This window comes from Rutidosis leptorrhynchoides, chromosome 3, assembly GCF_046630445.1.
Source record: "Rutidosis leptorrhynchoides isolate AG116_Rl617_1_P2 chromosome 3, CSIRO_AGI_Rlap_v1, whole genome shotgun sequence".
In the NCBI taxonomy this organism is placed as follows: domain Eukaryota; kingdom Viridiplantae; phylum Streptophyta; class Magnoliopsida; order Asterales; family Asteraceae; genus Rutidosis; species Rutidosis leptorrhynchoides.
In genome coordinates this window covers 36,507,540-36,532,918 of record NC_092335.1, presented here as the reverse complement: position 1 = coordinate 36,532,918, position 25,379 = coordinate 36,507,540, and the positions used below count along the sequence as shown (strand labels likewise).

At 33.7% G+C, this 25,379-nt stretch overlaps 3 protein-coding genes and 1 non-coding gene across 12 annotated transcripts; 3 read left to right on the top strand and 1 right to left on the bottom strand.

The window, feature by feature from the left end:
- Window positions 1-887: 887 nt before the first annotated feature.
- On the top strand, window positions 888-994 carry LOC139903731 (small nucleolar RNA R71). The gene has a single exon (XR_011778526.1). It is a non-coding gene; the product is annotated as a small nucleolar RNA R71 (small nucleolar RNA).
- Window positions 995-10,442: 9,448 nt separating this feature from the next.
- On the top strand, window positions 10,443-12,498 carry LOC139895947 (probable CoA ligase CCL5). The gene is made up of 4 exons (XM_071878501.1): window positions 10,443-11,840; window positions 11,925-11,992; window positions 12,099-12,201; window positions 12,373-12,498. The coding sequence occupies exons 1-4, from the start codon at window positions 10,443-10,445 to the stop codon at window positions 12,496-12,498; spliced, it is 1,695 nt and encodes a 564-aa protein (XP_071734602.1).
- A 79-nt stretch (window positions 12,499-12,577) lies between these two features.
- Window positions 12,578-14,884, bottom strand: LOC139895942 (probable small nuclear ribonucleoprotein F). The gene is made up of 4 exons (XM_071878496.1): window positions 14,791-14,884; window positions 14,281-14,406; window positions 13,692-13,756; window positions 12,578-12,879 (listed from the first exon to the last, which is right to left on the bottom strand). The coding sequence occupies exons 1-4, from the start codon at window positions 14,794-14,796 to the stop codon at window positions 12,807-12,809; spliced, it is 270 nt and encodes an 89-aa protein (XP_071734597.1). The 5' UTR covers window positions 14,797-14,884; the 3' UTR covers window positions 12,578-12,806.
- Window positions 14,885-18,499: 3,615 nt separating this feature from the next.
- LOC139895941 (uncharacterized) lies at window positions 18,500-25,151 on the top strand. Of its 9 annotated transcripts, XR_011776077.1 has the most exons (10): window positions 18,500-18,642; window positions 18,794-18,938; window positions 19,052-19,190; window positions 19,585-19,710; window positions 19,805-20,019; window positions 20,098-20,132; window positions 20,284-20,376; window positions 21,311-21,363; window positions 24,771-24,853; window positions 24,947-24,973. XR_011776077.1 is itself a non-coding variant. In XM_071878495.1 (9 exons), exons 4-8 carry the CDS (start codon window positions 19,705-19,707, stop codon window positions 21,328-21,330), a joined length of 369 nt encoding a protein of 122 aa, XP_071734596.1. In that variant the 5' UTR covers window positions 18,500-18,642; window positions 18,794-18,938; window positions 19,052-19,190; window positions 19,585-19,704; the 3' UTR covers window positions 21,331-21,363; window positions 24,915-25,151. The 9 variants fall into 9 exon arrangements, 4 of the variants coding, with proteins under 4 accessions (XP_071734596.1, XP_071734594.1, XP_071734593.1 ...); XM_071878495.1 differs by lacking the exon at window positions 24,771-24,853 and having other exon boundaries at window positions 24,915-25,151; XM_071878493.1 differs by lacking the exons at window positions 21,311-21,363; window positions 24,771-24,853; window positions 24,947-24,973 and adding an exon at window positions 20,655-20,995 and having other exon boundaries at window positions 19,052-19,124.
- Window positions 25,152-25,379: the final 228 nt, after the last annotated feature.

Here is a 25,379-nt window from a genome sequence, read left to right as displayed (position 1 = left end):
AATTAACTTGTGAAACATTACTTGAATTTTGAGTTTCCTTACCCTTAGGGTTTGGTTGCGTGTTTGATGGTAAAGTTCCCGATTGCCTTTCAGCAAGTAATTGGGATATTCTTCCCATATCTCTTTCAAGGTTTTGAATTGACGCTTGATGATTCCTTTGTACTTGCTCGTTTTCCGTTTGGGATTGATGAAGTTGTCTCTTCACTTGCTCATTCGTTTCTGTTTGACTTTTGACAAAATTCATCATAACTTCTTCAAAGTTAGATTTTTTCTCTACTGGTTGCGTGTTATGATTTTGTTGTTGATACGGTTGTTGAGGTAACGGATGTTGTTGGAAATTTTGTTGAGGTGGAAATGGAGGTTGGTTTCTATTGAAAAAGCCAGGTGGTCCATTTCTTTGAAAAGCAAAATTCTTCGGGTTTTGATATCCTGGGTTTGCAGGTTGATAATTAGAATTTCCTCCTTGAAAATTTCCTTGTCTTTGATTGGCCATAAAATTAACTTGTGCTACTGAGTTCATTGGCCGATCATTGATATCACAATCTTTTGTGAAATGTGGCTGCCCACAGATTTCACAGCCTACTTGCAATGCTAAAACTGTTGAATTTAGTTTCTCTATTTCTCTTCCAAACTTTTTGAATTGATTCGACAGTGAAGCTATGGTTGTATTGTTGTCTTCATTTTCTTCAAGGCTTGCCACCGTTCTTCTAGGTAGTTGATCCCTAGACGGTGTCCATTCAAAAGTATGAACTGACATGTCTTCTAACATGTCATACGCTTGATTTGGTGATTTGTACATAAATACTCCTCCAGCGGAGGAATCTAATATACCACGAGTATGTTCATCAATACCACGATAAAAAGTTTGTACTATTTGCCCTTTTTGTAATCCGTGTTGCGGACAATTTCTTAACATTCTTTTTAATCTTTCTCATGCATCATAAAGAGTTTCATCCGCCTTTTGTTTAAAAGTGGTGATTTCAGTTCTAAGTCTTTCGGCTTTTGCCGGTGGAAAAAATCGGATAATAAATTTTTCTCTTAATTCATTGAAAGTTGTGATAGAATCAGGCTTTGATGCTTTCAACCAAGCTTTTGCGTCTCCGATTAACGAGTACGGAAAAGTTCTTAACTTAAATGCATCTGAAGAAACATCTTTATTTTTGTACAATTCACATAAATCTTCAAAAGCTTCTAAATGTTCTATCGAATTATTATTAAGTCTTCCGTCAAATTGGTTTTCACGAACCATGTACATAAACTCCCCCTTAACTTCCCAGTTTTCAGCCTCAATTTCAGGTCTTCTTATAGGTGCAAGTGCGAGAGGGGGAACAGTTTGTCTGGTATTCCACATTGGTAGATCATTTAGATCAGGTGTTACTTCAACCATTTCTTCTTTAATGACGATGGTTTCAGGTTCAGTTTTGATTTCTGGTTGACCACTAGTGTTTCCTACTTGTTTTTTGATATTTTTCGGTGTTTTCGGTTTACTAGTACTACCTAATTTTTTTTTTGTTTTTCTTGTTTTAATCTTTTGTTCAAGTTTCTTTCAGGTTCTGGATTAAGTGGAACGAGTTTAGGATTTCCTGAACGGGTCATACAATTACAAAATTGTATGTAGTCTTGAAGGATTTATTCACTAAGTGTATGAACATTGAACTTTCTTGAAAATGAATTTTCACGAAAGGATCGAATAACTAAAAACAATGATAAAAACATTTAAACAAACATATTTTCCTTCTGATTTTGCTCACGTTTTGAATAGCCAAAAGATGCAGCAGAGGGGCAGGATTCGTTTGGTCTCAATATAATTGAGTACTGTTTGGCTCCAATAACCCAGTCCACGTACAAATCCAACTACTACTACGAATCAGAAAAATTATCTATTTATTTAACTGCCAACTTATCCCCGGCAGCGGCGCCAAAAAGTTGATGTGCTCGATCGTGTCCTTTTATTTTGATCGGATTTAGATTGAATTTATTACACGAATTGGTTATGATTATACGATGTTCTTATGATTTCGGATTGATTTCACACATATAGGCAACTTTGTCCTATCCGTATAGTAATAATTTATTTGGTAAATCCGGTTCGTTCCACAGGGAGATGGAGTTTTCAAGATTTTTTAATTGCTAAAAGTTAATCTATTTAAAAGGGGGATTTTGGATTAGGGTTTACTACTTAATTGAACGGAAATTAAATTTAACTAAAACAAAATAACTAAATTAACGACAATAAAAATACAATTTAAACTAATTTAACAAAGTAGAAGAAATAAGGTTTTTCATGGAAATATAGCAAAATAGTAAAAAGTAATTAAAGTTTACGATATGACAATAAGTGAAATTGAAGAGATTTAAAATAAGGTAAAGTAGTGGCTACTAAAATATGTCCCCTATGGATTTATGGATTGTTTTTAAGTCCGATTACGATGTTTTAATATATATCCTTATATTTTATCTTTCGATTTATAAAGATTTAATTAACTAAAACTAAATCTCACTTTCGTTTAGATCTCGTTTTAGTGAATTAAATTATACCCCGACTATTTAAATTAAGATTTAATCCAGTTTTTACTTTCGTTAAAACAAAAATTATAACGGTCTTACCCTTTTTATAATTACACGATTATATAAACTGTAATATTACCCAAACCACCGAATCACACTTCTAAATTGTTGTCAATAATTTGTCCATATGTCCGTCTAGATCACTGAGGTGTTGAAGCATAATTTATGTCAGTCTAATGCACTTTCGTTTATCAATTTTAATAAATTATGTGATAGGGGTGAAAATATTAAATTATATAACAATGGGTCGGTGATTAAACAACAACAACAACAACAACAAAACTCAATACCACATAAGTGGTGTATGGGGGAGGTGATTAAACTTAATATTAAAAATAGTCAAAGTTACATCATAATATTATAATATGGTTCAATCCATTTGTCCAGAGGTTCTACATTTTAGTTACCACTATGGATATTTAGTTGGACATTATAACGGCGTAATAATATAAATTATAAAAAATGGACATGGTAATAATAATAATAAACGATAACAATAATAAATAATAAATAACGATAGTAATAACAATGATAATAACGATAATAACGATACGCGAAAATAAAGTTGGGACGTGGAGACTTACAGCGAGTTGGAACGGTAAAAAGTAATATAATTAGCGTAGCGGTACCCGGACAGAACTCCGACTTAAAGCCCGTAAATTAATCGTTACAATAACCTTATTATTAAAATAAACTTAAATTAAAATTAAAATTATAAATATATATATTATGTTTACAGAAATGAAAATGAAAAGAAAGTGTACATAAAACTCGAGCAAACTGACTTTTTATAGAGATGTGGCCTGCTACAGGACACCATGCGATCGCATGGAAAATAGCCTTCCAGGCCATGCGATCGCATGGCCCCCTTTTCCAGCTCAGGATTTTTTTGTTTGCTTCTTTGTCGACATATTTTTTAAATATAAATATAATATATATAATTTATATAATTATATATATATATATATATATATATATATATATATATATATATATATATATATATATTATATTTATGTGCATAGTTGACTCATAATTTTGGCTCCGATGTTTCGTACGTTTACGCCCGGTTTATGTCTCGGTTGCGGTTTCTCGAACGTCTTTTCGTACAATTTAATATCGTGTAATTTGCGTTCTGCGACTTGCGTTCTTGTCAATCTTTAGACGTTTTTCTTCGATAATTTAAACCACTTGGAGTGTAACTTGTACGTTTGAGCATTTTGGACGTTTTCGCCTTTTAAATCTTCGTTTTAATCTTTAAATCTTCAGTTTCGAGCGATCTTCGTCTTTCGTCTTCGCACTTATTTTGTTTAAACAATTACAACTAAAAATAAGGAAATTAAAATTAAAAACATTACATTTTGGAATGATATTGCGACTAAATATATGTTCGTTTGGAGCAATATCATGTTAGTTGATAGGCACTAACCGGTTATCTACTAAGAGTTTTTGTTAGATGTTGTGGTAGTGCAGATATGTCAGGTAATCAAGACGCTGCCCCCAATGCCTTCGGAACCTTTAGAGCTCCTGTTGAAGATGGTCATGTATAAGAGGAAGAAGTATCAGAAGAAGTGTTAGATCTTCAGAGTCAATTGCAAGAAGCTCAAGATAGGGTCAAAGAGCTTGAACAACAAGTGATGTCGCAATCTAACACCACAACAATTAATCCAAGCTATCCTCCAAGTGTTTACCTACAGTTTGGAAACATTTCTCAACAACAGTATGTGCCACCCCGGTACCATATACCATCTCAGTTTAATCCAGAATTTCCGAATCAACTGATGTACCCGTTTCAGACACCATTCTTCCAACTACCGATGTTTGAAAAGAAAAAGTGCTCGTATAAGGACTTTCATAATTGTCAACCTTCGGAGTATACTGGTAAAACTGACCCGACTGAGACTCTAAATTGGCTCAGGGAAGTGGAAAGAGCATTAGATGCTTGTCAGTGCGAGCCAGAGTTGAGAGTATTATATGCCAGTTGATTGTTCAAGGGGCGAACTATGGAGTGGTGGGACTCCATCACAGGTCATTTATCAAAGAAACAACTAAGTCAAGTGTCATGGGAGCAGTTTCATGCTAAGGTTCGTGAGCAGTATTGTTCAGAATATGATTTAGAGAAATTGAAAATCGAGTTCTTGGGGATGAGAATGACTGATGATATGACGATTGATGATGTTATTTTGGACTTTACCTCTAAGCTAAGATTTTGTCAACAGTGGGTACCACATGAGAAAGATAAAATTCAGCATTTTATTAGAGTTATCAAGCCAGAGTATCGGTCAATGGTTAGATTTGCTTCCTCTTTATCGCAAGCTTTTGAGATGGCTAAAGCGACAGAGGGTGATGTTAAAGCCGCAAGGAGTGCGGGAGTGGGGAGTGGTTCTTATGGGAAGAGGTCGGAAGTTCAATCTAATTATCAATCAAGTCCGAAATCAAGAAAGTCAACCGGGTCCAGTACGAGGGAAGTTTCGAGTACGAGTAGGTCGGGTTCCGTACAGAAAGAGTGGTGTAACTCGTGCAGATCTTACCACAGTGAACAGTGTTCTCCAGGTACGAAAAGGTGTCTAAGATGTGTTATAGTGGGACATGATGTTCAACAATTTTCTTTCGGAAGCAATGTATGTTGGAATTGTCATAAGGAAGGTCATAGGTCAGCACAGTGTCCTACAGCGGGTAGAGGTGGTTCCGGGGCAGGTCCGGGGTGCAGTGGGCATTTGTTGGTGGATCTACCGCATCAGTAGGACAGAAGAGAAAAGGTCCTCCCACAACTGTAGCTAGAGCTTATCAGATGGTAGCAGATGTTGATGTTGCGTCGGAAGATGTAGATACTGGTACGTTGAGACTAATTTGTTGTTGCTTTTGATTTCGTTTATGCATACTTAGTAGATTATGTGAATATTGTAGTGAGCTTATTGGTAGGTGCTTTAAGGTAGTGTTGGTTGTAGTGATAGATATGACTTGGATTCAGGATTCTCAGATTTTCTTACTTGAAATGGAGACGTGATCTATGATAATGTATTACGTCTGGCCAACATAAGGACATTCTGGTAGATCATGAGGAAGTTTCAGTAAGTTAAGAAGAGAAGTAGGATAGTTGACTACTTAAATTGTTGTTAATATGTGTTGTTGACGAATAGATGATGGGATTTTGTTACCGTGACTATTGACTTTGACCAGATTTTGAGGACGGAATCTTTCTAAGGGGAATAGATTTGTAACACCCGCAAAATGAGCCTAGTTGAAAATGACCATTTTGCCCATATGTTCATTTATAATGTTGATTTTATAATTGAATGTTTATAGTCGTTTGACTATTTGTTTGAGACCAATTCGTGACAAAGGTCACAAAACAGGTTTGTTTCTTTAATTTGGACTCCGTTAGGTTCGCCTAACAAGGTGCGTGAGATTCCAGATAACTGGTAAATACCCCTGTGATGTGGAGTATGAGATTATAACACATTAAAGTGTATGTATTCAGCTTATTTCCTTCATTTTCTAGAAATATCCACACACACATCCCGTACCTAACTCCTTCACTCTTGAAACTCTAATTGATCTAAACTTGAAATTGGATTAAGAGACTTTAGAGACTGATTTCTAGCATCATTGTGAGCATCATCTCAGGTTTGTCTTGTTGAATCCATGCTTTGATTGTTAGAAATTGGGATTTTTATGTTCTTAAGTAAATAGTATGATTTTGATGCTTAATCTTGATGAAAAGTGTTTGTATATGTTAATTGATGTTAGATTTATGTTCTATAGTTGTTATATAATGTTTTTGAAGTGGTTTCCTGATCAGATTGAGCAAAAATCAAGATTTGGGTCAAAAAACGCGAAAACGGCGAGCTGGAGCTGTTCTTCAGCTCCCACACTTTTGACAGCTCAACCACGCGGTTGAGCACGCGTTTGAGGGCTCAACCACGCGGTTGAGCACTTGTCAGCTTTTGGTAAAATTGATAAGGGTATAACTTTCAAACCGTAACTCCGTTTTTGATGAATAAACTATCGTTGGAATCGTATTGCCCCTACAAAAAATGATGATATATCAAACTTAATAAGTAAAATATACATGTTCACATAATGTAAAAGTTCTTAAAATCGGAAGCATCACAGAAAAACAGTGTATTGGTAACATATGTTAAGAATGGTGGAACTCACAAAGTATATGTAACATGTATCTCATGACCTAAATTTAAGACAGGTACAAGTAATGATAAAAAAATTGTGTGAGCTTAAGAATATTACGTGTTGTGATGGTTACATTTAAGAAGCTATATGAAATACATAAATAGATGTCTAATGTTCTAAAACTTATACTAAGATAAAATGTAAGAAACTTAAGTGTCATGTACTTTTGTAATGAATATAGTATTAAGTCATCACCTGAAAAGTGTGTGACATAAAAGGTCAATCCTATGTTTATCTAACTACCAGATTTACAAATTACAGTAACGTCTCAATGTTGTAATTAAAACATTTCAAAGTAAATTAAGTTGTAGTTCAAGGCTTCAACTTCTGTCTGTTTATCTAACTCCAGATTTACGAAGGTCATTCCTATCTGTTTGATGTTTCCTTTTCTTTTTCTTTTTTTGTAGAAATAAATTCTATCTGTCTATATCGACATTTACATATGGATATGAAAAAAAAAAAAGTATATAATCAACCTTTATAGACTGCGACAATGACCTCATAAGAGACAATGATTAGTTAAAAGTCACCATTAAAAAATAGGATGAGATTTCCAAAAAGAATATTATAGATTCATCAAATTTGTACATTAACATGTTATACTAACCTGTACCAACAAATAATGTACAATTTTAGTGGATTTTTTTAAAAAAGTGTAGATTTAGCAATACTCTAATTCTAATGTAGACAAGTAGATAATGTTGGAACATATATGTTCCTTCATGCTTTTTATTCCATATCACTCAAATATACAATAAATATATAAGAGCAAAACAATACCAAAAACACCTTGAGACTACATTGTGACTACTTTGCTATTTTGTATTCACGTCACAATTGGCTTTAAATAGCCATCAAACTTACACGTTCCAATACATAGTAGCTGCTATCCCACTTGCCCACTATTTCCATGACTAGACTCACTAAGCTAATACTAGCATTTAATTTAAATAAATAATAAAATACATGCTGCTTGTAAACGTGGAGTAACAATAACCGAAATCTTCTACCTTTGACTATTGACCCCATGATCTCCACTAGACTACTTATCCTTTCAACTTGTAAAACCCACGTCCAAACACTCCCTTTCTTCGTTAAACTACTTACAAATGTGGATCACATAACATTCGGCCCAAATTTAATATTGTTCATTTTGGACTAAGACTCGGGTTTTCAAGATTACCCAACATTCACCCCTGTAATCTTGAAACGAGCCTCTTTCGATCATGCGGTCTCGTCGTTAATCAAAACGGTCTTGATCTTTCTTGGACAACCTGGTCATGGTTGTCTTCTTCGGTCTCGGTCTACTTTCTTTCTCGGTCAAGACACCTTTTCGGTTTAGGTGCCTTTAACGATCTAGGAGCTTTTCTCGGTCTTTTGCACCTTGTCGGTCTTCCTTCTTTTGGTCTTTCTTTCTTTCTTTCGGTCGTTCTTCTTGATCACCAATAGTGATCAACTTTCTTTCTTTCTTCTTACTTCTTTTTTTTTTTAACTTTTGATCACCACTTGTGACCAACCTTGCTTCATACTTTTGATAACAAATTGTGACTACTTGCTTCTTGCTATTTTTTCAACTTACTTGCTAACTTTCTTGCTTCTTTCTTGCTAACTTGCTTGCTAACTTGCTTGCTAACTTTCTTGCTACTTGCTTGCTTCTTCGTGCTAACTTTTAGACCTTGATACTAATTTCTTTCATGGGATCGAGCCTAAGCTCTTGATACCAATTGTTGGAACATATATGTTCCTTCATGCTTTTTATTCCATATCACTCAAATATACAATAAATATATAAGAGCAAAACAATACCGAAAACACCTTGAGACTACATTGTGACTACTTTGCTATTTTGTATTCACGTCACAATTGGCTTTAAATAGCCATCAAACTTACACGTTCCAATACATAGTAGCTGCTATCCCACTTGCCCACTATTTCCATGACTAGACTCACTAAGCTAATACTGCAATTAAATAAATAATAAAATACATGCTGCTTGTAAACGTGGAGTAACAATAAACGAAATCTTCTAGCTTTGACTACTGACCCCATGATCTCCACTAGACTACTTATCCTTTCAACTTGTAAAACCCACGTCCAAACACTCCCTTTCTTCGTTAAACTACCTACAAATGTGGATCACATAACATTCAACCCAAATTTAATATCTTTCATTTTGGACTAAGACTCGGGTTTTCAAGATTACCCAACATTCACCCCCGTAATCTTGAAACGAGCCTCTTTCGATCATGCGGTCTCGTCGTTAATCAAAACGGTCTTGATCTTTCTTGGACAACCTGGTCATGGTTGTCTTCTTCGGTCTCGGTCTACTTTCTTTCTCGGTCAAGACACCTTTTCGGTTTAGGTGCCTTTAACGATCTAGGAGCTTTTCTCGGTCTTTTGCACCTTGTCGGTCTTCCTTCTTTCGGTCTTTCTTTCTTTCTTTCTTTCTTTCGGTCGTTCTTCTTGATCACCAATAGTGATCAACTTTCTTTCTTTCTTCTTGCTTCTTTTTTTTAAAAACTTTTGATCACCACTTGTGACCAACCTTGCTTCATACTTTTGATCACAAATTGTGACTACTTGCTTCTTGCTATTTTTTCAACTTGCTTGCTAACTTTCTTGCTTCTTTCTTGCTAACTTGCTTGCTAACTTTCTTGCTGACTTGCTTGCTACTTGCTTGCTTCTTCTTGCTAACTTTTAGACCTTGCTACTAATTTCTTTCATGGGATCGAGTCTAAGCTCTTGATACCAATTGTTGGAACATATATGTTCCTTCATGCTTTTTATTCCATCTCACTCAAATATACAATAAATATATAAGAGCAAAACAATACCAAAAAACACCTTGAGACTACATTGTGACTACTTTGCTATTTTGTATTCACGTCACAATTGGCTTTAAATAGCCATCAAACTTACACGTTCCAATACATAGTAGCTGCTATCCCACTTGCCCACTATTTCCATGACTAGACTCACTAAGCTAATACTAGCATTTAATTTAAATAAATAATAAAATACATGCTGCTTGTAAACGTGGAGTAACAATAACCGAAATCTTCTACCTTTGACTATTGACCCCATGATCTCCACTTGACTACTTATCCTTTCAACTTGTAAAACCCATGTCCAAACACTCCCTTTCTTCGTTAAACTACCTACAAATGTGGATCACATAACATTCAGCCCAAATTTAATATCTTTCATTTTGGACTAAGACTCGGGTTTTCAAGATTATCCAACAGATAATGAAATTTGCTGCAGGGGCCATTTTATCTCTCTAAGTATCACAACATATGAATAAGTTAAGTAGATTATGTAAATTATTTAATTATGTATAATTTTTAGTAGAAAAGCAGTCATTTTGTCAGCAGTGTTAATAGGGATGGAGCATGATTTTACAAACAGACATTTACAAGAATATATGGACAATAGTTAAGTATATACCTTTTGATCACTGGATATATTAGACAAATTCTACCATGACCTTGTCACCTTATTCCAAAAATTTGCAGGCCAGTGACCTCGTACGATAATGATATTCCTAGTTATCGGTGATAACGACGACAATAAAGACATGCCTACATAGTACTTACTTCCCATAAGACTCATCAAACTATCCCATACAATAACCCCCATTATAAATTTCTTCAAACGCATAAATTTTTCAACATCCAGATCACATGGACACTTTCGAAGATAGTCCAGTTGGCCAATCACAGGTAACGAGTCAACGAAAGAAATGTGGGTATGATTCCCAAACAGGAATCTACCACTCGCTCACCCAACTCGGGAATGGTAACAAGATTCCTACTGAGGCCAACTTAGACACTGCTACATTTGTGTTGTCACAGTTTCCACAACTCGACCAAGCAGACTCAAAAGTGGCTCTAATAGACTCTGCTACAGGTCAACGAGTCACCTATGCTCAACTAAAAAGGTCCATCTACTCGTTGGCATATGGGTTGTACCATGGACTTGGTGTTCGTAAAGACGACGTTGTTTTTGTGTTGTCACCGAATTCAACCCTTTACCCGACCATATGCCTAGCTGTACTTTTGGTTGGCGGAGTGCTTACCACGGCTAACCCACTTAACACTGAGTCAGAAATAGCCAAGCAAGTGCTCGACTCGGGTGCAACACTAGCAATAGCCGATCCTAACGAGCTCCATAAGTTGGTGCTAACTAAAGTGCCTACCTTGTTAACTTGTCGGTCATTAAATGGAGACGAATTCTCAGTAGAAGAGCTTATCGAGTGTTGTGAACCAACTGAGTTGCCTGAAACCCGGTCAACTCAGTCAGACACAGCAGCAATATTGTATTCTTCCGGGACGACTGGAGTAAGCAAAGGAGTTATATTGACTCATTCAAATTTCATATCTATTATGACAATTTTAAAATGGTCGGTTGACAAAACCTCGGCTATCAATGATGTGTTTTTGTGTTTCATACCAATGTTTCATATCTATGGTCTTGTGTTTTTTGCTTTGGGGTTGTTTTCTTCCGGTACGACAACGGTTATAATGAGAAGATTTGATTTTCAAGGTATGTTAGAAGCTATACAAACTCACAAGGTCAATAATATTCCGGCTGTTCCTCCAGTTATACTGAATCTAGTCAAACACAATGGAAGTGGGTATGACTTGTCATCTTTGAGACGAGTGGGGTCCGGGGCTGCTCCTTTGAGTAAGGAATTGGTGGGTCGGTTCAGAGCAAAATTTCCATGGGTTGCACTGAGACCTGGGTACGGTCTAACCGAGAGTTGCGGTGCTGCAACGGTATTTATTGATAATGAACAAGCGAAAGCTCATCATGCCGGTTCGGGAACTTTGTTACCAACTTTTTGTGCTAAAGTTGTTGATTTTGAAACGGGAATAGCTATGCCGCCTTACAAAGAAGGAGAATTATGGTTAAAGTCACCGGCTGTGATGAAAGGTTATTTAAAAAATGAGGAAGCAACTGCTGCAACTATTGACTCAGATGGGTGGTTAAAGACAGGAGATCTTTGTTATATTGATGAAGATGGGTGTCTGTATATCGTTGATAGGATAAAAGAGCTTATAAAACATAACGGGTATCAGGTACAACAGATCAAATACAAACGAATTTTTGTTTATGTGTTTGAATTTTAGATGAAATGATGTGAACTATAATAATAATTGCAGGTAGCTCCAGCACAACTGGAATCCGTACTACTGAGTCATCCCGAAATACTCGATGCAGCAGTCATACCGTGAGTTCTATTTACTAGTTTTTGTGTGTGTGTGTGTGTGTGTGTGTGTGTGTGTGTGTGTGTGTGTAAAACTGCATGTCTAAGTTTTTGGGAGTTGTAAACATAGACTTGAAGACGAAGAGTCGGGAGAGGTACCTATGGCGTATGTGGTGAGAGCAGCTGGATCTGAACTTGATGAACACCAAGTCATTCAATTTGTTGCCAAACAGGTTAGTCTGAGATAACTTCATTTGGGTCATAATAGTCACAATCATTTGACTTGCCTGAGATAAGAACCAACTGATGACCCCCGTTCATACTATACAATCATCTCATGTAATTTTCACCACTAATGGGTGCAACATGAATCATCTGACTGTAGTTGATTGTATATCTTTCAGGTGGCCCCGTTCAAGAAGGTGAAAAAAGTTTCCTTTATAAATGTAATACCAAAATCAGCAGCAGGCAAGATATTGCGAAAGGATTTAGTGGCACAAAGCAAACAATATGTCAAATCTAAACTTTGACCACCAAAGTTTCACTCCAATATGTATGCATTTAATCACAATGTTACCTTTAGTGTGAATCTTAAGAGCTATTGCAATCTTAATTGGCTCAAAAAAAATGATATTTGTCCAACAAAGAAAACAGTAACTACCATACAACATCATCAATATTTAGAGTTCGGGCTGAACTTTTAGCCTATCAAAGGTGTTGTTACATTCTGAATTTAAGTCAATTAGATAATAATAGCATCTACACAAGTATATCCATACAAAAACAAAACACGCCGAAAATGAAACAGATAGATCTAATAAAAAAACCCATCCATCTGCTAATCGCGATCTTCTGCCTCTTCCATTTCTTCACCCTCTGGTACACCTCGTAAGTAGAGAACGTTGTTACATCTATATATCCAGCAAACAACCATTAGTGTTAGCCAGGGATATACATACACACAAAAAAGTAATCTTTTTTCTTCAGAACCACAAAAGACCCATCCATATAAGACACATCACACAAGAATGAACAAAATTAGGCCATGAATATAAATTATAAACGCAACAGAATAACCTTTCCGAATCAATTCGGGTTGTCACATCTCTAACAAGAAAATCCAGACAACCAAACTAATGGAAATGGTAAGAGTTGGAAGTTTGTTTTAAAAGATACAATCTCCTAGAACTTTTAGCACACAATTTAGATTATTATCTTGATACAATCGAAACTGTTGCAAAACAAAATATCACACGCTAAATATTTAAAAACACACACATATATAGAACTCTTTCACAAGTGAGTTGGTTAAAATTAGTTTGGAAAACTTTAAAAGAAAAGAGATGGAGCAAATTAGATTTATCAATGGCAAGTAGCATTGTAGCAACAAATAGAACTTTTTAATACTTGCGTAGAGAAACCACTAACTCCAAGTGATAGCTTCGCATATTAGAGCAGTATAAACAATGGGCACATCATGTTGTATATAGCCTAAATTTCCAGCAAAGGGAAACAGCAACAATTATGCATATAATTATCAGAAAATAAAAATGAAATAGTAACACCGTCTTTGGAAACTTTATATCTGATGTATTTTTGATGCACCCAACTGCCTCAACATGCCTTTTGAAAAAACTTTTTGTTATAACGTGTTTTTGTAGTCATACTCGAGCCATTAAATATTTACACATTATACCTCAAGCAACTCGTAATTTATGTATACCTGATTAGAATTTCTCCGAGGCTTCCAGTAAACTGCCCATCAATGTATTCTTCAGAATTTGCCAACTGGAAAACAAGATTAGCTAATTAGAAGCTAAGTATATTGTTGACGTGAAGCTCATAACTTAATCAGAACTTGTTGGAACATGAGTTTAATCAGGAGGTTTGACTGTTTTTGAGTGACAGGTCAAAACGAGTAAATAATCATAATGGGACTTTCGACTCCCGCAAACACTCCCTTATCTTTACTTTTGTTTAAAAAGACTAAAATGTTACAATTTCGAGTGATAGTCTTGTCTTTACAATAAATTGTATTAGAAGGCTTTATACATGAAATTTTTTAAAAGAGACTTGTTCCTATTTCATTCGATTCTCCACAACTTACCCAACCGACACACTAGAGGCAAGTAAAACCTGAATCAACCTATTAGCCTGCCACCTATCTTTATAAACCAAGCAAGCAACAAAAGATATAAAACCAAAATGCATATACCACTTACTATAAGATGCATATGCAAACATCTAGACATATTGTAATTACTCGGTAACAAGCGTAAAACCAGATATCACGTAAGGAAGTTAAATTGTACCTGCAAGTTCATGTATGAATCAACAGAGACAAGAAAGCCTTTGTACTCCATTCCCCATTTAAGTTTGACAATGACAGACTTCCCGGTCAAGTTGTTCAAGAATGGTTTCGGGTTTACAGGTACAGTCTGCAATGGTAAAACAATTTAGATCACATATTTACACCACAACTAAAAAAAACCTTCAAAATCAATAAAAGAATAAATAATCAAATAAAATCGTAAACTCTACACTACAGTAACAAGTTAATAATCAACAAACTGTTCAAAATCAGACACACAATCTTCAAAAACAATATTCTTATATCCGCTAACTCTCATTCACCCATTAGCCCTAAATTTCGAACTAACAAAGCCGCCCTAATAAATCGAAAGATACACAGCTAAATCTAACATCTACATGACTACATTTGGACGGGAAACAAAACTATAATCATTATTATACGAAAATAAAACTTAAAATAGCATAATTATAAATCAATATGAATTGCAGAATCGGAGGATGCGACTTACGGCCATATTCGTAAGGATGAGAAAAACCGATTGCAAGCTACAGGGTTTAGGGTTTTTGACGATTTTAGAAAGTGTCAAACAACGGGAGGGCAGTGTAAATGGGTGGAAAATAAATAACCATCAGAATCAAATATTACATTATATCCCCTCAACTATTAAAAAAAACATTACGTTTCAAACCCTATTGCTTTTTGAAATTCATATTTCATATCCCTCTAATAGAACAGTCGGGTAATATATAATACTATAAATTAATTAATTAAATATCTCTACTAAGATGTTCAATTTCTTTTTCCATTATGTGACTCACACACTGAAACTGCTATGCATATTATATCATAATGGATACATGTGAAATCAGTTTGTAACTCAACGATGTGAATATTTTAACCATCGATGACACTTTCTCACATGAACTCAACTCCATCAAATCGGAATCCGGTAAAACAATTTGACAAGCAACTAAATGAATTTGTAGCTAGATTATTTGGTATCATAGAAACATCAAAACATTTCGGAATGGAAATTGGGATTCTGCATCCATCATTAACAAAGTTCAACTTAATAGCTTCCGATGAATCTCTCGACAATTCAAGAAATGCTCACTCGTGTGGAACCAATGGCTAATAAATCCGGGCTTCTACGTGCTTCCTTCAAACAATAGGGAAGGCATGGACTAATTTGATCCTCTGATATTATTTGTTTAGTAATATCCTAATACCCGATTGTAACCCTTAGGAGTGACCTAGTGGTTGAATGTTTAGGAATTTTAAAGGAGACTCGGGTTCAATCTTCAGTAGCTACACTTTTGAGACAGGGCATATATAAGCATATATATGTTCGTTTATGTACGAGGGTGGGGTATCCCCATTGTTATACAAATGTAAGTTCCTTATCATTAATAAAAGTTTGGTTGTTATGCTTTTCTAAAGGGCGGGGCATCCCCATTGTTGCTTCCCCCGCTTCCCCCAGATTGGTTACTTCTCTCTTGATCCTACCAATATATATATATATATATATATATATATATATATATATATATATATAGTGGTAGGATCAAGGGGGAAGTAACCAATCGGGGGGAAGCGGGGGGAAGCAAATTTTTTTTTCGTTTTTTTGAAAAAACTTTGTTCACGAACATTATAGATTTGATGAAAATATGAACATTTAATAAAGACACTTTATGATAAATGTTTTTATTTTGACAGGAAAACGCTCGAAGAAGTAATATATAACAATTATCGTGTTTTTCGAGCATATGTTGAGGTTTTAGATATTAGGGTTAAGATATTAGGGTTTAGATATTAGGGTTTATAGGGTTTAGATATTAGGGTTTAGAAATTTAGGGTTTAGGGTTTAGATTTAGGGTTTAGATTTAGGATTTAGATTGAGTTTTTAACACGAACGGTTTAGGGTTTAGGGTTTAGGGTTTGGTGTTTTAAGTTTATGGAATAAACTCAAAACACCAAACCCTAAACCCTAAATCGGGCTAAATTTTACTTCACAAAACATGGAAAAAAACGTTAACATTCTTCACAAACAATATTATCTTGAATGTTATTTTTGTCGATCGTTTTCCCGCCAAAATAATAAGATTCATCATGAAGTGTCTTTTTTAAATGTTCATATTTTCATCCATTCTATAATGTTCGTGAACAAAGTTTTTTCAAAAAAAAAATAAAAATTGTTTTGCTTCCCCCCGATTGGTTACTTCCCTATTGATCCTGCCCCTATATATATATATATATATATATATATATATATATATATATATATATATATATATATATATATATATATATATATATATATATATATATATATATATTTCCTAACAAAATGACAATGTCCACTATTCGGTAAAACATCATTTTGGTCGACCACCTTTTAACTTGGTCGACAACCTCATTTTGCTAGGTGGTCGACCAAAATTTATTCAGTGCCCGGTCAATTGGCTTGTTATTTATGTTCGACTCTATAGTAGACCAACAAACAAAGAGGTCGACCAAAAATGTGGTCGACTCTCTAGTCGACAAACAAACAAAGAGGTCGACCAATTTCCCAATAGTTTATATCAAGATACTTATAATCATATTATGAATAACGATATGTTTATATATTATTTTCTTTAATATGCTTCACTTTTTATGTCAAAAGCTCGACGGATTAAGTCCCCTTAGCTCTTCCGGGCATTGGATAGGGGTTAGCTCTCGAGAATAAGCGAGGAGATCATGAAGCTCTAACTTTTATAAAAATTATTAACTTTACAAGTTTAGGTATAGTACCTGTTAATTCCATAGAATTTGGCTTTGATTTTTGAATTAATATGTTTTTATGACTTGTTAGTTATCTGCTCGTTTGCTTTGAATAATCGTTTAGCCTTGTTTCCGTTTGTGTTTTGTTTGAATTTGTGGTAAACACTAAACAGTATTGTTTTCAGCTATAATTGGGTTGGATCATGGTGTTTCGACTTAAAACGACTATAATGTAGGTGTAACCTTACTGCAGGGGCAGCAAGACCAAACCCACAAATTAACAACTAAAAAAAATGATTTTTCTCTCTCTTGGGAAAAGGCGATTATGGCGGGACTTCAGATCGCCACCATTTTTGACCTAATTTCAAGCTTTTTTCAACATTTTTTCATCAAATTCGTACAATCAATTGCTGTTTTTTCATTCTCGTTAACTCGATTCATCTCCTGTTCTCAATTATGGCTCGTAGATCTAGAAGAAAAACAGAAGTTCCAGTTAAATTTTCAGATTCAGTGCATAATTTGAAATCAACTACGATCGATAACAATCAGAGTGATAACGAATCTCAATCAGCATCAAATGAAGCATCCGAAGGTGAAGATGAGATTAATAGGGAGAACATGCCGGATAATTCCTATAAGGTGAATTACACTTTGAATAATGATCAGTTTCCTCCATTATCATGAAACAACCCAACCCGTATTCAACCCGGCTAAATTATTATTTTTTAAATAATAAACCATTAACGCGCCATTTAAATGGTTACATGATGTAAACCGTTCCATACCACCCGTTTAAACATACCACAAGTTTAATGTTTACAAAAAGAGGCACAAAGGCCTTTAATCAAAGGTTTACAAGTTCGACCCGTTAGATGATAGTTTTAAACCAAACAACACCCGAGTATGGTTTGGGGCTAAACTACCTGAAACATTAAGTCGACTTCCAAAAGCTCCTCCTAGGCAACCAACTTGGGATTATCTAATGCCCAACAACCCCCTTCCCTTTCTCCACGTTCGTACCTAAAAAGTAAACAATGAGAGGGGTAAGCAAAGCTTAGTGAGTGCAACAATTATACATACACATATATAACCCATCTATTTGCAATCGCACCCACCAAATACCTCATACGAGTTTATAACTCAAATAGCATGCCATCATACTTATAATGCTAACAATTCGTACAATATCACAAACCACATTAGCATATACTCAACACAATATCACTTCACTATATACATTAAAAGAGAGTCGATTAGCTAATAAATATTTTCAAAACCCCCTTAATTACCATTAGATTAGAAAATTACATTATAATATCCCTTGATCCAACGGTACTTAATCATCCACTAAAAAAATTAGCTAATAAATCAAATTTACATGCACTCCATCCCTAAAATACCCTTCTAATAAAATAAAAAAACACGGCCGCTTCTAACAAAATGAGGGGTTTCGTTCAATTGGGAGTTATCAAATATACACTTACTAACAAATTTAACTCATCGATTCAAAGAGATCCTGACTCCGGTGCTAGATATCTTCTAGGGTTCTATTGAATCCTTAAAGCATTGATGTTTGTTCCCCAATTAAAGAACGCAGGTATGATTTTTTGTATAAATCCTCAATCAAAATACATTGGCTATGACTTTTTGTTACGGTTTACTATATATATAATTTAATAAAAGAAAATCACGGGGATAAAGAGATAACCTAATCTCTTTTGTTTCTATCTTCTTAATAACCATTCCAGATCTCCATGATTCAATCCCACAATTCAGAATCGCAAGACAATTAGGTTTCCAACCGATAGAGAACAAAGATTGCGAATCATATGCGTCTATTAGGTTAATCAATTAATCGTTTTGAGCATCTTTATAGGCGGCTTTCAATTAAAGGTATTGCTAATCAATCAATCGTGTTTGTTTGAAATTTATCTGTTGTTTGTTATATGTTACTATGTTTACTTTAATTAGGTTTAATCACTAATGTGAAGTTTTCTAATTTTTAGGGAAGAGCATTATATGCAGCAGAAGCCGATAGACTAAGAAACTGGGCAGAGAGTTGAAGAAAAACATCCACAGGTATTTGAAGCTGTACAATCAGTTAAAATGACAAATGTGCTGGGTGAAATCTAATATCCAATCAAGGTTTGTTGTTAATATCACCATTAGTATATTTTTCTTTAATTGCTTATGACTTTTTTGTGTAATAGGGAATTAATATCTTAAAAGCTCATGGAAAAAGTGCTTTATTGTTTGTTTTATATGTGTGTATATGTTTGAATATGTAGGTAATTCGCATAATATTATTAGTTCACTTACTTATGAATGTGATATTTTGCAACCTTCTCCTGTTGTTGGTTCTGGATTTTCACAATTTCCGAGTAGTCGTTTGTCTGATTCTGGGTTGTCAAATGTCGTTGTGTTCGAGTAGTCGTTTATCTAATTATGAGTTGTCATGTTATAACTGGTAAGTAATTTGATCTTTTGGTTTTCTTTATATTCGTTGATGATAATTTTTCATCTATTATGTGTTTTGTAGATAATAGAAGTGATGTTCTACCAGTTCCTACTGTTAATGAATGTGGATTTTCAAATGTCGTTGGTGATTGAGATAGTAATAACGATTTCTCGGGCTCTTGTGGACTGCTAACTTTGCAACATGATGGTATGGCTTTAGTTTGGCAATGTTTTCTTAAGATTTTTTTTTACCTATATGTTTATTTTATTTTTTTACCTATTAAATTTTGTTTTATACCAAGTGCGATACTATCTCACCTGAAGGATTCCCCACACATTATTTTTGCTTCGCCTCATTCAACCAACTACAAGCCCGGTCAGATAACAGAAGTTCCATACTAACAGGTACAAATGGGAAGATAAATTTTCTGCGGGTATCGGTTCGCCGTCAAGGAGAAACGTGGTTTGTGTCGCCTAGAGAGGAACGTACGTCTCATAATGAATTTAATTTGTTAAGGTCGATAATTTGTTAAGTTTTATTATTTTTGCTGTGTTTGTTATGGCAAGTTATAATTGTATGTAAATGTTGATGCAGGTCAGTTTGGGTTTTACTTAACAGATCACTTTGTAGTAAGTTTGTTTAATGTTTTTTTTTTTAAATTTTTTTAGTTACGTTTAAGTAATATCTTTTTTTAATTAGTATTTTCGATGTTCCTGTTTTTATGTTTCGTCTTCGTCGCTGTGGTCGTTTGTGTGACATATCTCAACTGCTGCACTGAAGTTTTCGGGTTGGTTGCTAGAGTGACTACTACTTCGTCAGTTCCCATGCCAATTGCATCAACATGCACTTTCTCTACTCCGTTTAACTCTTCAGGTTATTCTTTCATTCGCCTTGTAATTTACTGCATTCGTTAATAATGTAAATATAGTTGGGTTTTGATGTTCATAAATGATCTATGTTTTGTAAACAGTATGTGCTATTTATGTTTCATTATTTGTTGATGTTTACTTTTGTGACTTATGTTTTATAGACTCCATGCGATATTGTTGCTTCGTGATTTATTGTTGTATGGTCAGTAAACATATAAGAAGTGTAGTTTGTTTATTCATGTTTGCTCAACTTGAGCAACACATATCCTATTTTTGGTGAAGGTTTTATGCCAGTGACTGCTGTAAAGGAAATGCTGATTAGAGCAGCCTTGTCAAATACTTTTGGGCTTGGAGGAACAAATGTGTATGCCTGGAAGGGTGGGTGAAACTCAAATAGGAAGTACCCTGTATCACGGCCTCATAGGTGTGTGAAATTTTTTCATGCTGTTATACTAATCTTTTAACCATTAAGAAACGGATTTTAGTTACACGCGTTGACGTAGAAGTTTCGTTTATTAACATAAAGCTTACAACTAAACACCATCAAGTCCCTCATGAGGTATACCATATCCTAAATGTATCATACATTTAAGATATATGTGTAGCCTGATTTGGGAATCACCATCGAGCTTGAAGTAAAGAATGATATTTATGTAATTGTGTATATTATAATATGATGCATCTAAGTCGACCATCAGTTTCATTATGCTTCATGAAGCTCATTTCATGTTATTCTTATGCACTGTAAATCATCTATTTGGCTTAAGTTTCATCAAGCTTATTAAGGGTAGGCCGTCTGGTACTTATATAAATTATAATCTATTAAAAACTAAAATGGTTCATCTATTTGGGCTATAATGAGATTTACATCTTAACAGTGTATTAACAAAATAAAACATTTACGATTGTTAAATATGGATGTTTTTTCATTATTATAGGTTGCTGCTATATGGTGTAAATCGAGACGTCGAGTATTTTGGCTGATACATAGGTATATAATTCCCATAAACAATAATATCTTCAATTTCCATTTTCAATATAACATTTTACACTGCCTCTATGTGAAAGAGGGGATCCATGGGTGGGTACTAGAACTATACGTTGCCGACTCAACAACCACCGATGACTGAAACCATGATTATACTCGGTAAAGCAGCACCCAATTTGCATCCAAGTCATTATATGAAACACAAAATAGTTGGTTGGTGGGTCCCATAGAACGGAATAAAAAAGGTATGTTGATCTCGGATGTGTTATTATCTATCAGGTGCATTTCCTCTCGGAATTATTATGGTTGTTGTCAGGTGCATTTAAGGTTTTATGGTTTATGGTTTTGGGTTTAGTGTTTACGGTTTAGATATAGGGTTTAATGTATAGGGTTTATGTTTTAGAGTTTAGGGTTTAGGGTTTAGAATTTATGGTTTAAGGTTTAGGGTATATGGTTTAGGTTCGGTGTGTAGGGTTAAGGGTTTAGAGTTTAGTGTATAGGGTTTAGTGTTTAGGGTTTATGGTTTAGATTTAAGGTTTAAGGTTTACATTTTAGAATTTATGATTTAGAGTTTAGGGTTTAGGGCTTAGGGTTTAGTTTTTACAATTTATGGTTTAAAGTATAGATATAGGGTTTAGGGTTTAGTGTATAAGATTTAGGGTTTAGGGTTTAGGATTTAAGGTTTGAGGTTTAGGGTTTAGATTTTAGAATGTAAGGTTTAGGTTTTAGGGTATGTGCTTTCGGGTTTAGAGTCTAGAGTTTAGTGTGTAGGGTAAAGAGTTGGTGGTTTAGGATTTAGGGTTTAGATATAGGGTTTAAGTTTTAGTGTATAGGGTTTAGGGTTTAGGGTTTAGTGTGTAGGGTTTATGGTTTACAGGTTAGGGTTTAGGCTTTAGATTTTAGAATTTATGGTTTAGGGTTTAGGGTATACCGTTTAAGTTGTAGGGTTTAGGTTTAGGGTTTAGGGTTTATAGTTTAGGGTTTAGTATGTTTAAGGTTTAGATTTAGGGTTTAGGGTTTACTGTTTAAGGAGCGAGATATGTTGATTGAATTGCTGATAGAAATTAAGATCGGTAGGAGGCCATATATAGTAGGAGGCCACATATATATATGCACAATAATTAGTCTGGTAGAAGTTCTGAAAGGACAAAAGCATTAATAATATGTTTTATTAACTTATAAAATATGATATTACAAAAATTTAAATAATTTATTCTAACTACATTTACGTGAGTCAAATATAAGTAATATATTATTAATTTTTTTTAAAATTTGCAGAACGAAAAGAAAAAAATAAAGAATAGAGAAGCAGTTATGAAAAACCTCAAAAAAAAAAAGGTTTCGATTGTTAGAATGACAATAGTAATTGTTAATTTCAAATTGTTGTAGTTAACATACAATTATATTTTTATCGTAGACGTACTTCACTAAGATGGAAGAAAACGTTATACAACTGAACAATGAAATACAACTACAAAACGAACTACTACAAAAGGTACTTTTTACATGTTCACCAAAAAATAAAAAATATACGAATTTATGACTTTCAATTCTCAATCCATTTACAATTACATTGCTAAAGTATTATATCACATTTACAGATTGCTAGGAACTAAGACCTCAATCGTGGTACATTTTAATCTAATATAATTTATATACTTCGATCTTTTATAAAACAATAATATGTATACTTTATAAGTTTTTGTTTAAATATCTCCTGAAGATCCGATTAACTTTATCAAAACGTATAGTGATTGATTACCTCACTAACGTATATTACAACTATGTAGAAGATTGATTGGAGAATTCATTGGAGATGACATTCTACCGATTATCGAAAACATATTATCACATTTCTATAGTTTATTTAATATGAAAAAATTTGCTACTAAATTTGATGTCTTTAGTATTACATATGGAACTTGGATGTGTTCTACTGAGCGGTGCATAATGTGGATGAGTGGATTATGTCCAACTGATATGTTACAAGCAAGTACACGAAACTATTTCTTTACCTTATTTATTATTATTGCTTATATTAACTACTTTTTCATATTTTAATTTTAAGATTAACATACATTAACTTAATCTTGATTGTGACAGTTAATCAACAATCATATTAAAGTTATTGGACCTAAACTTGAAAAAATGAAATCTTTAACATCTGAAATTAGAAGTGAAGAGATTGCACTTACTACAAAATTTAGAAATAAAGAACCCACAATATCAAATACTTTAACAGGGAAAGATTTTGTGAATAAAGGAGACGAATCGACAATGTTAAGTTATCATAATTCTATGTCATTTTAAGTTGGAAAGCTTACTATTATGCACAACTTTAAGGATGAGATGTACTAAATCATAAACTTCATACATCTTCTAAATAATTAAACAAATATTACAATATCATGCATTTTATTACAAATATAATGTTTCAACTCATTATAGGCTGACGATTTACGACAAAAGACTTTCTCAGGGATACACAAAGTACTAACAACAAGACAAAAAATTATGGCATTATTCACAGTTCATGATCACCTAAAAAATAACTAAATTGTCAAATATGTGGGAAAATACAACGAAGATATGAGATAACCATTCACAATTCTTAATTCAATCGCCTAAAACTACATCACGATATCGGAGATAATTTATTTAATTTGAATCAAAATTTTGTTTTTTTATTTATTCGTTGGTACATTTTGAAACTTTAAAAATTTGAATCCTCTATAAAACATTTGGTTTAATGTTCATCATAGACTTAATAATTGTTCGTTAGTACATTTTGAAACTTTAGAAATTTCAAGCTTGTGAAAAACATTTGGTTTAATGTTCATCTAGACATAATAATAGCTTTTTAATTTAATATAAATTATAATTTATATATATACACATATATATATATACACATATATATATATACACATATATATATATATACACATATATATATATACACATACACACACACACACACACACACACACACACACACACATATATATATATATATATATATATATATATATATATATATATATATATATATATATATACCTCATTAATATCAGTACAATATTTAGATTCAAACAAATTATGTTTGGCCATCAGATCAACAAGTATGTGGGGAAACTCTTTTAAGAAAAGAAAATATGTGTTTATTGAGAATGCTTATTAATTTGTGTTTATAAGGTTATTTGGGTAAGTTTATTCATTTGAATAGTGTTATTCTTATAACTCAACCATTTTCCCGTTACTAATGTCAGAGTTAGTTATCTCCATTATTATAATGCCTTTTATCATACTACCAGAAAAGTCATAAAAAAAAGTTGGAAAAAAACATTGTTGATGATCTTTTAAGTCATTAAGTTACTCATAGTTTTGTTTTTAAACATTTTCACAATAAGAAGAAAAAGTGTATACAGCGGAGTGAATATCAGGGTACGTTTTCATTCCAATTCCTATTGAAAGACGAGTCCTCCACTTATAGGTATTAATTATGTTATATAGTGTCAATTATTACATTATTTTTTGGTCTTTTGTGATTTTAGCAATTTACATGCAATTTCTGTGCAACATGAAGAAGCAAATATACCAACAACAATAGCTGATTATTGATGTATTCAACATCAGAAACAAAAGGCAGATCACAAAAGGCAGAAGATGTTGTAGTACATATATTTACCATCTACAAGCAATTTTATAAAAGTATTGGCTATGTTTACCCTTACTACAACTTTAATGTCAAGTAATTTGTATTGTTAACCTATTAACAATTGTTAACAAAATACCGGTGCAACGCACGACCCATTAATATTATAGTGTAAATTTCGTAGTAGTACAATATGTTGATAAAAGTAGTTATTGCCATTTACTTTATGCATGTACCTGATATTCAAGCCGCCACATGACACCCAAAAAAGATATGTTTGAAGTATATCATATTCTTTTTCATGTCTACTGTATATCATATACTCCGAAATCAAAGAAAAGTTACAAGTACATGAAACCTTATG

What these genes read in the sequence shown, in the direction of transcription:
- LOC139895947 (XM_071878501.1), top strand. Translation starts at nt 10,443, where the DNA reads ATGGACACTTTCGAAGATAGTCCAGTTGGCCAATCACAGGTAACGAGT. An exon ending in TAAAACATAACGGGTATCAG is followed by an intron (nt 11,841 to 11,924) that starts GTACAACAGATC and finishes TAATAATTGCAG; the next exon opens with GTAGCTCCAGCACAACTGGA. An exon ending in TTCAATTTGTTGCCAAACAG is followed by an intron (nt 12,202 to 12,372) that starts GTTAGTCTGAGA and finishes TATATCTTTCAG; the next exon opens with GTGGCCCCGTTCAAGAAGGT.
- LOC139895942 (XM_071878496.1), bottom strand. An exon ending in ATTCATACATGAACTTGCAG is followed by an intron (nt 13,757 to 14,280) that starts GTACAATTTAAC and finishes CTTGTTTTCCAG; the next exon opens with TTGGCAAATTCTGAAGAATA. An exon ending in CTCGGAGAAATTCTAATCAG is followed by an intron (nt 12,880 to 13,691) that starts GTATACATAAAT and finishes CTGGATATATAG; the next exon opens with ATGTAACAACGTTCTCTACT.
- LOC139895941 (XM_071878493.1), top strand. An exon ending in AATGAATTTAATTTGTTAAG is followed by an intron (nt 20,020 to 20,097) that starts GTCGATAATTTG and finishes ATGTTGATGCAG; the next exon opens with GTCAGTTTGGGTTTTACTTA. An exon ending in ACTTAACAGATCACTTTGTA is followed by an intron (nt 20,133 to 20,283) that starts GTAAGTTTGTTT and finishes GCTGCACTGAAG; the next exon opens with TTTTCGGGTTGGTTGCTAGA.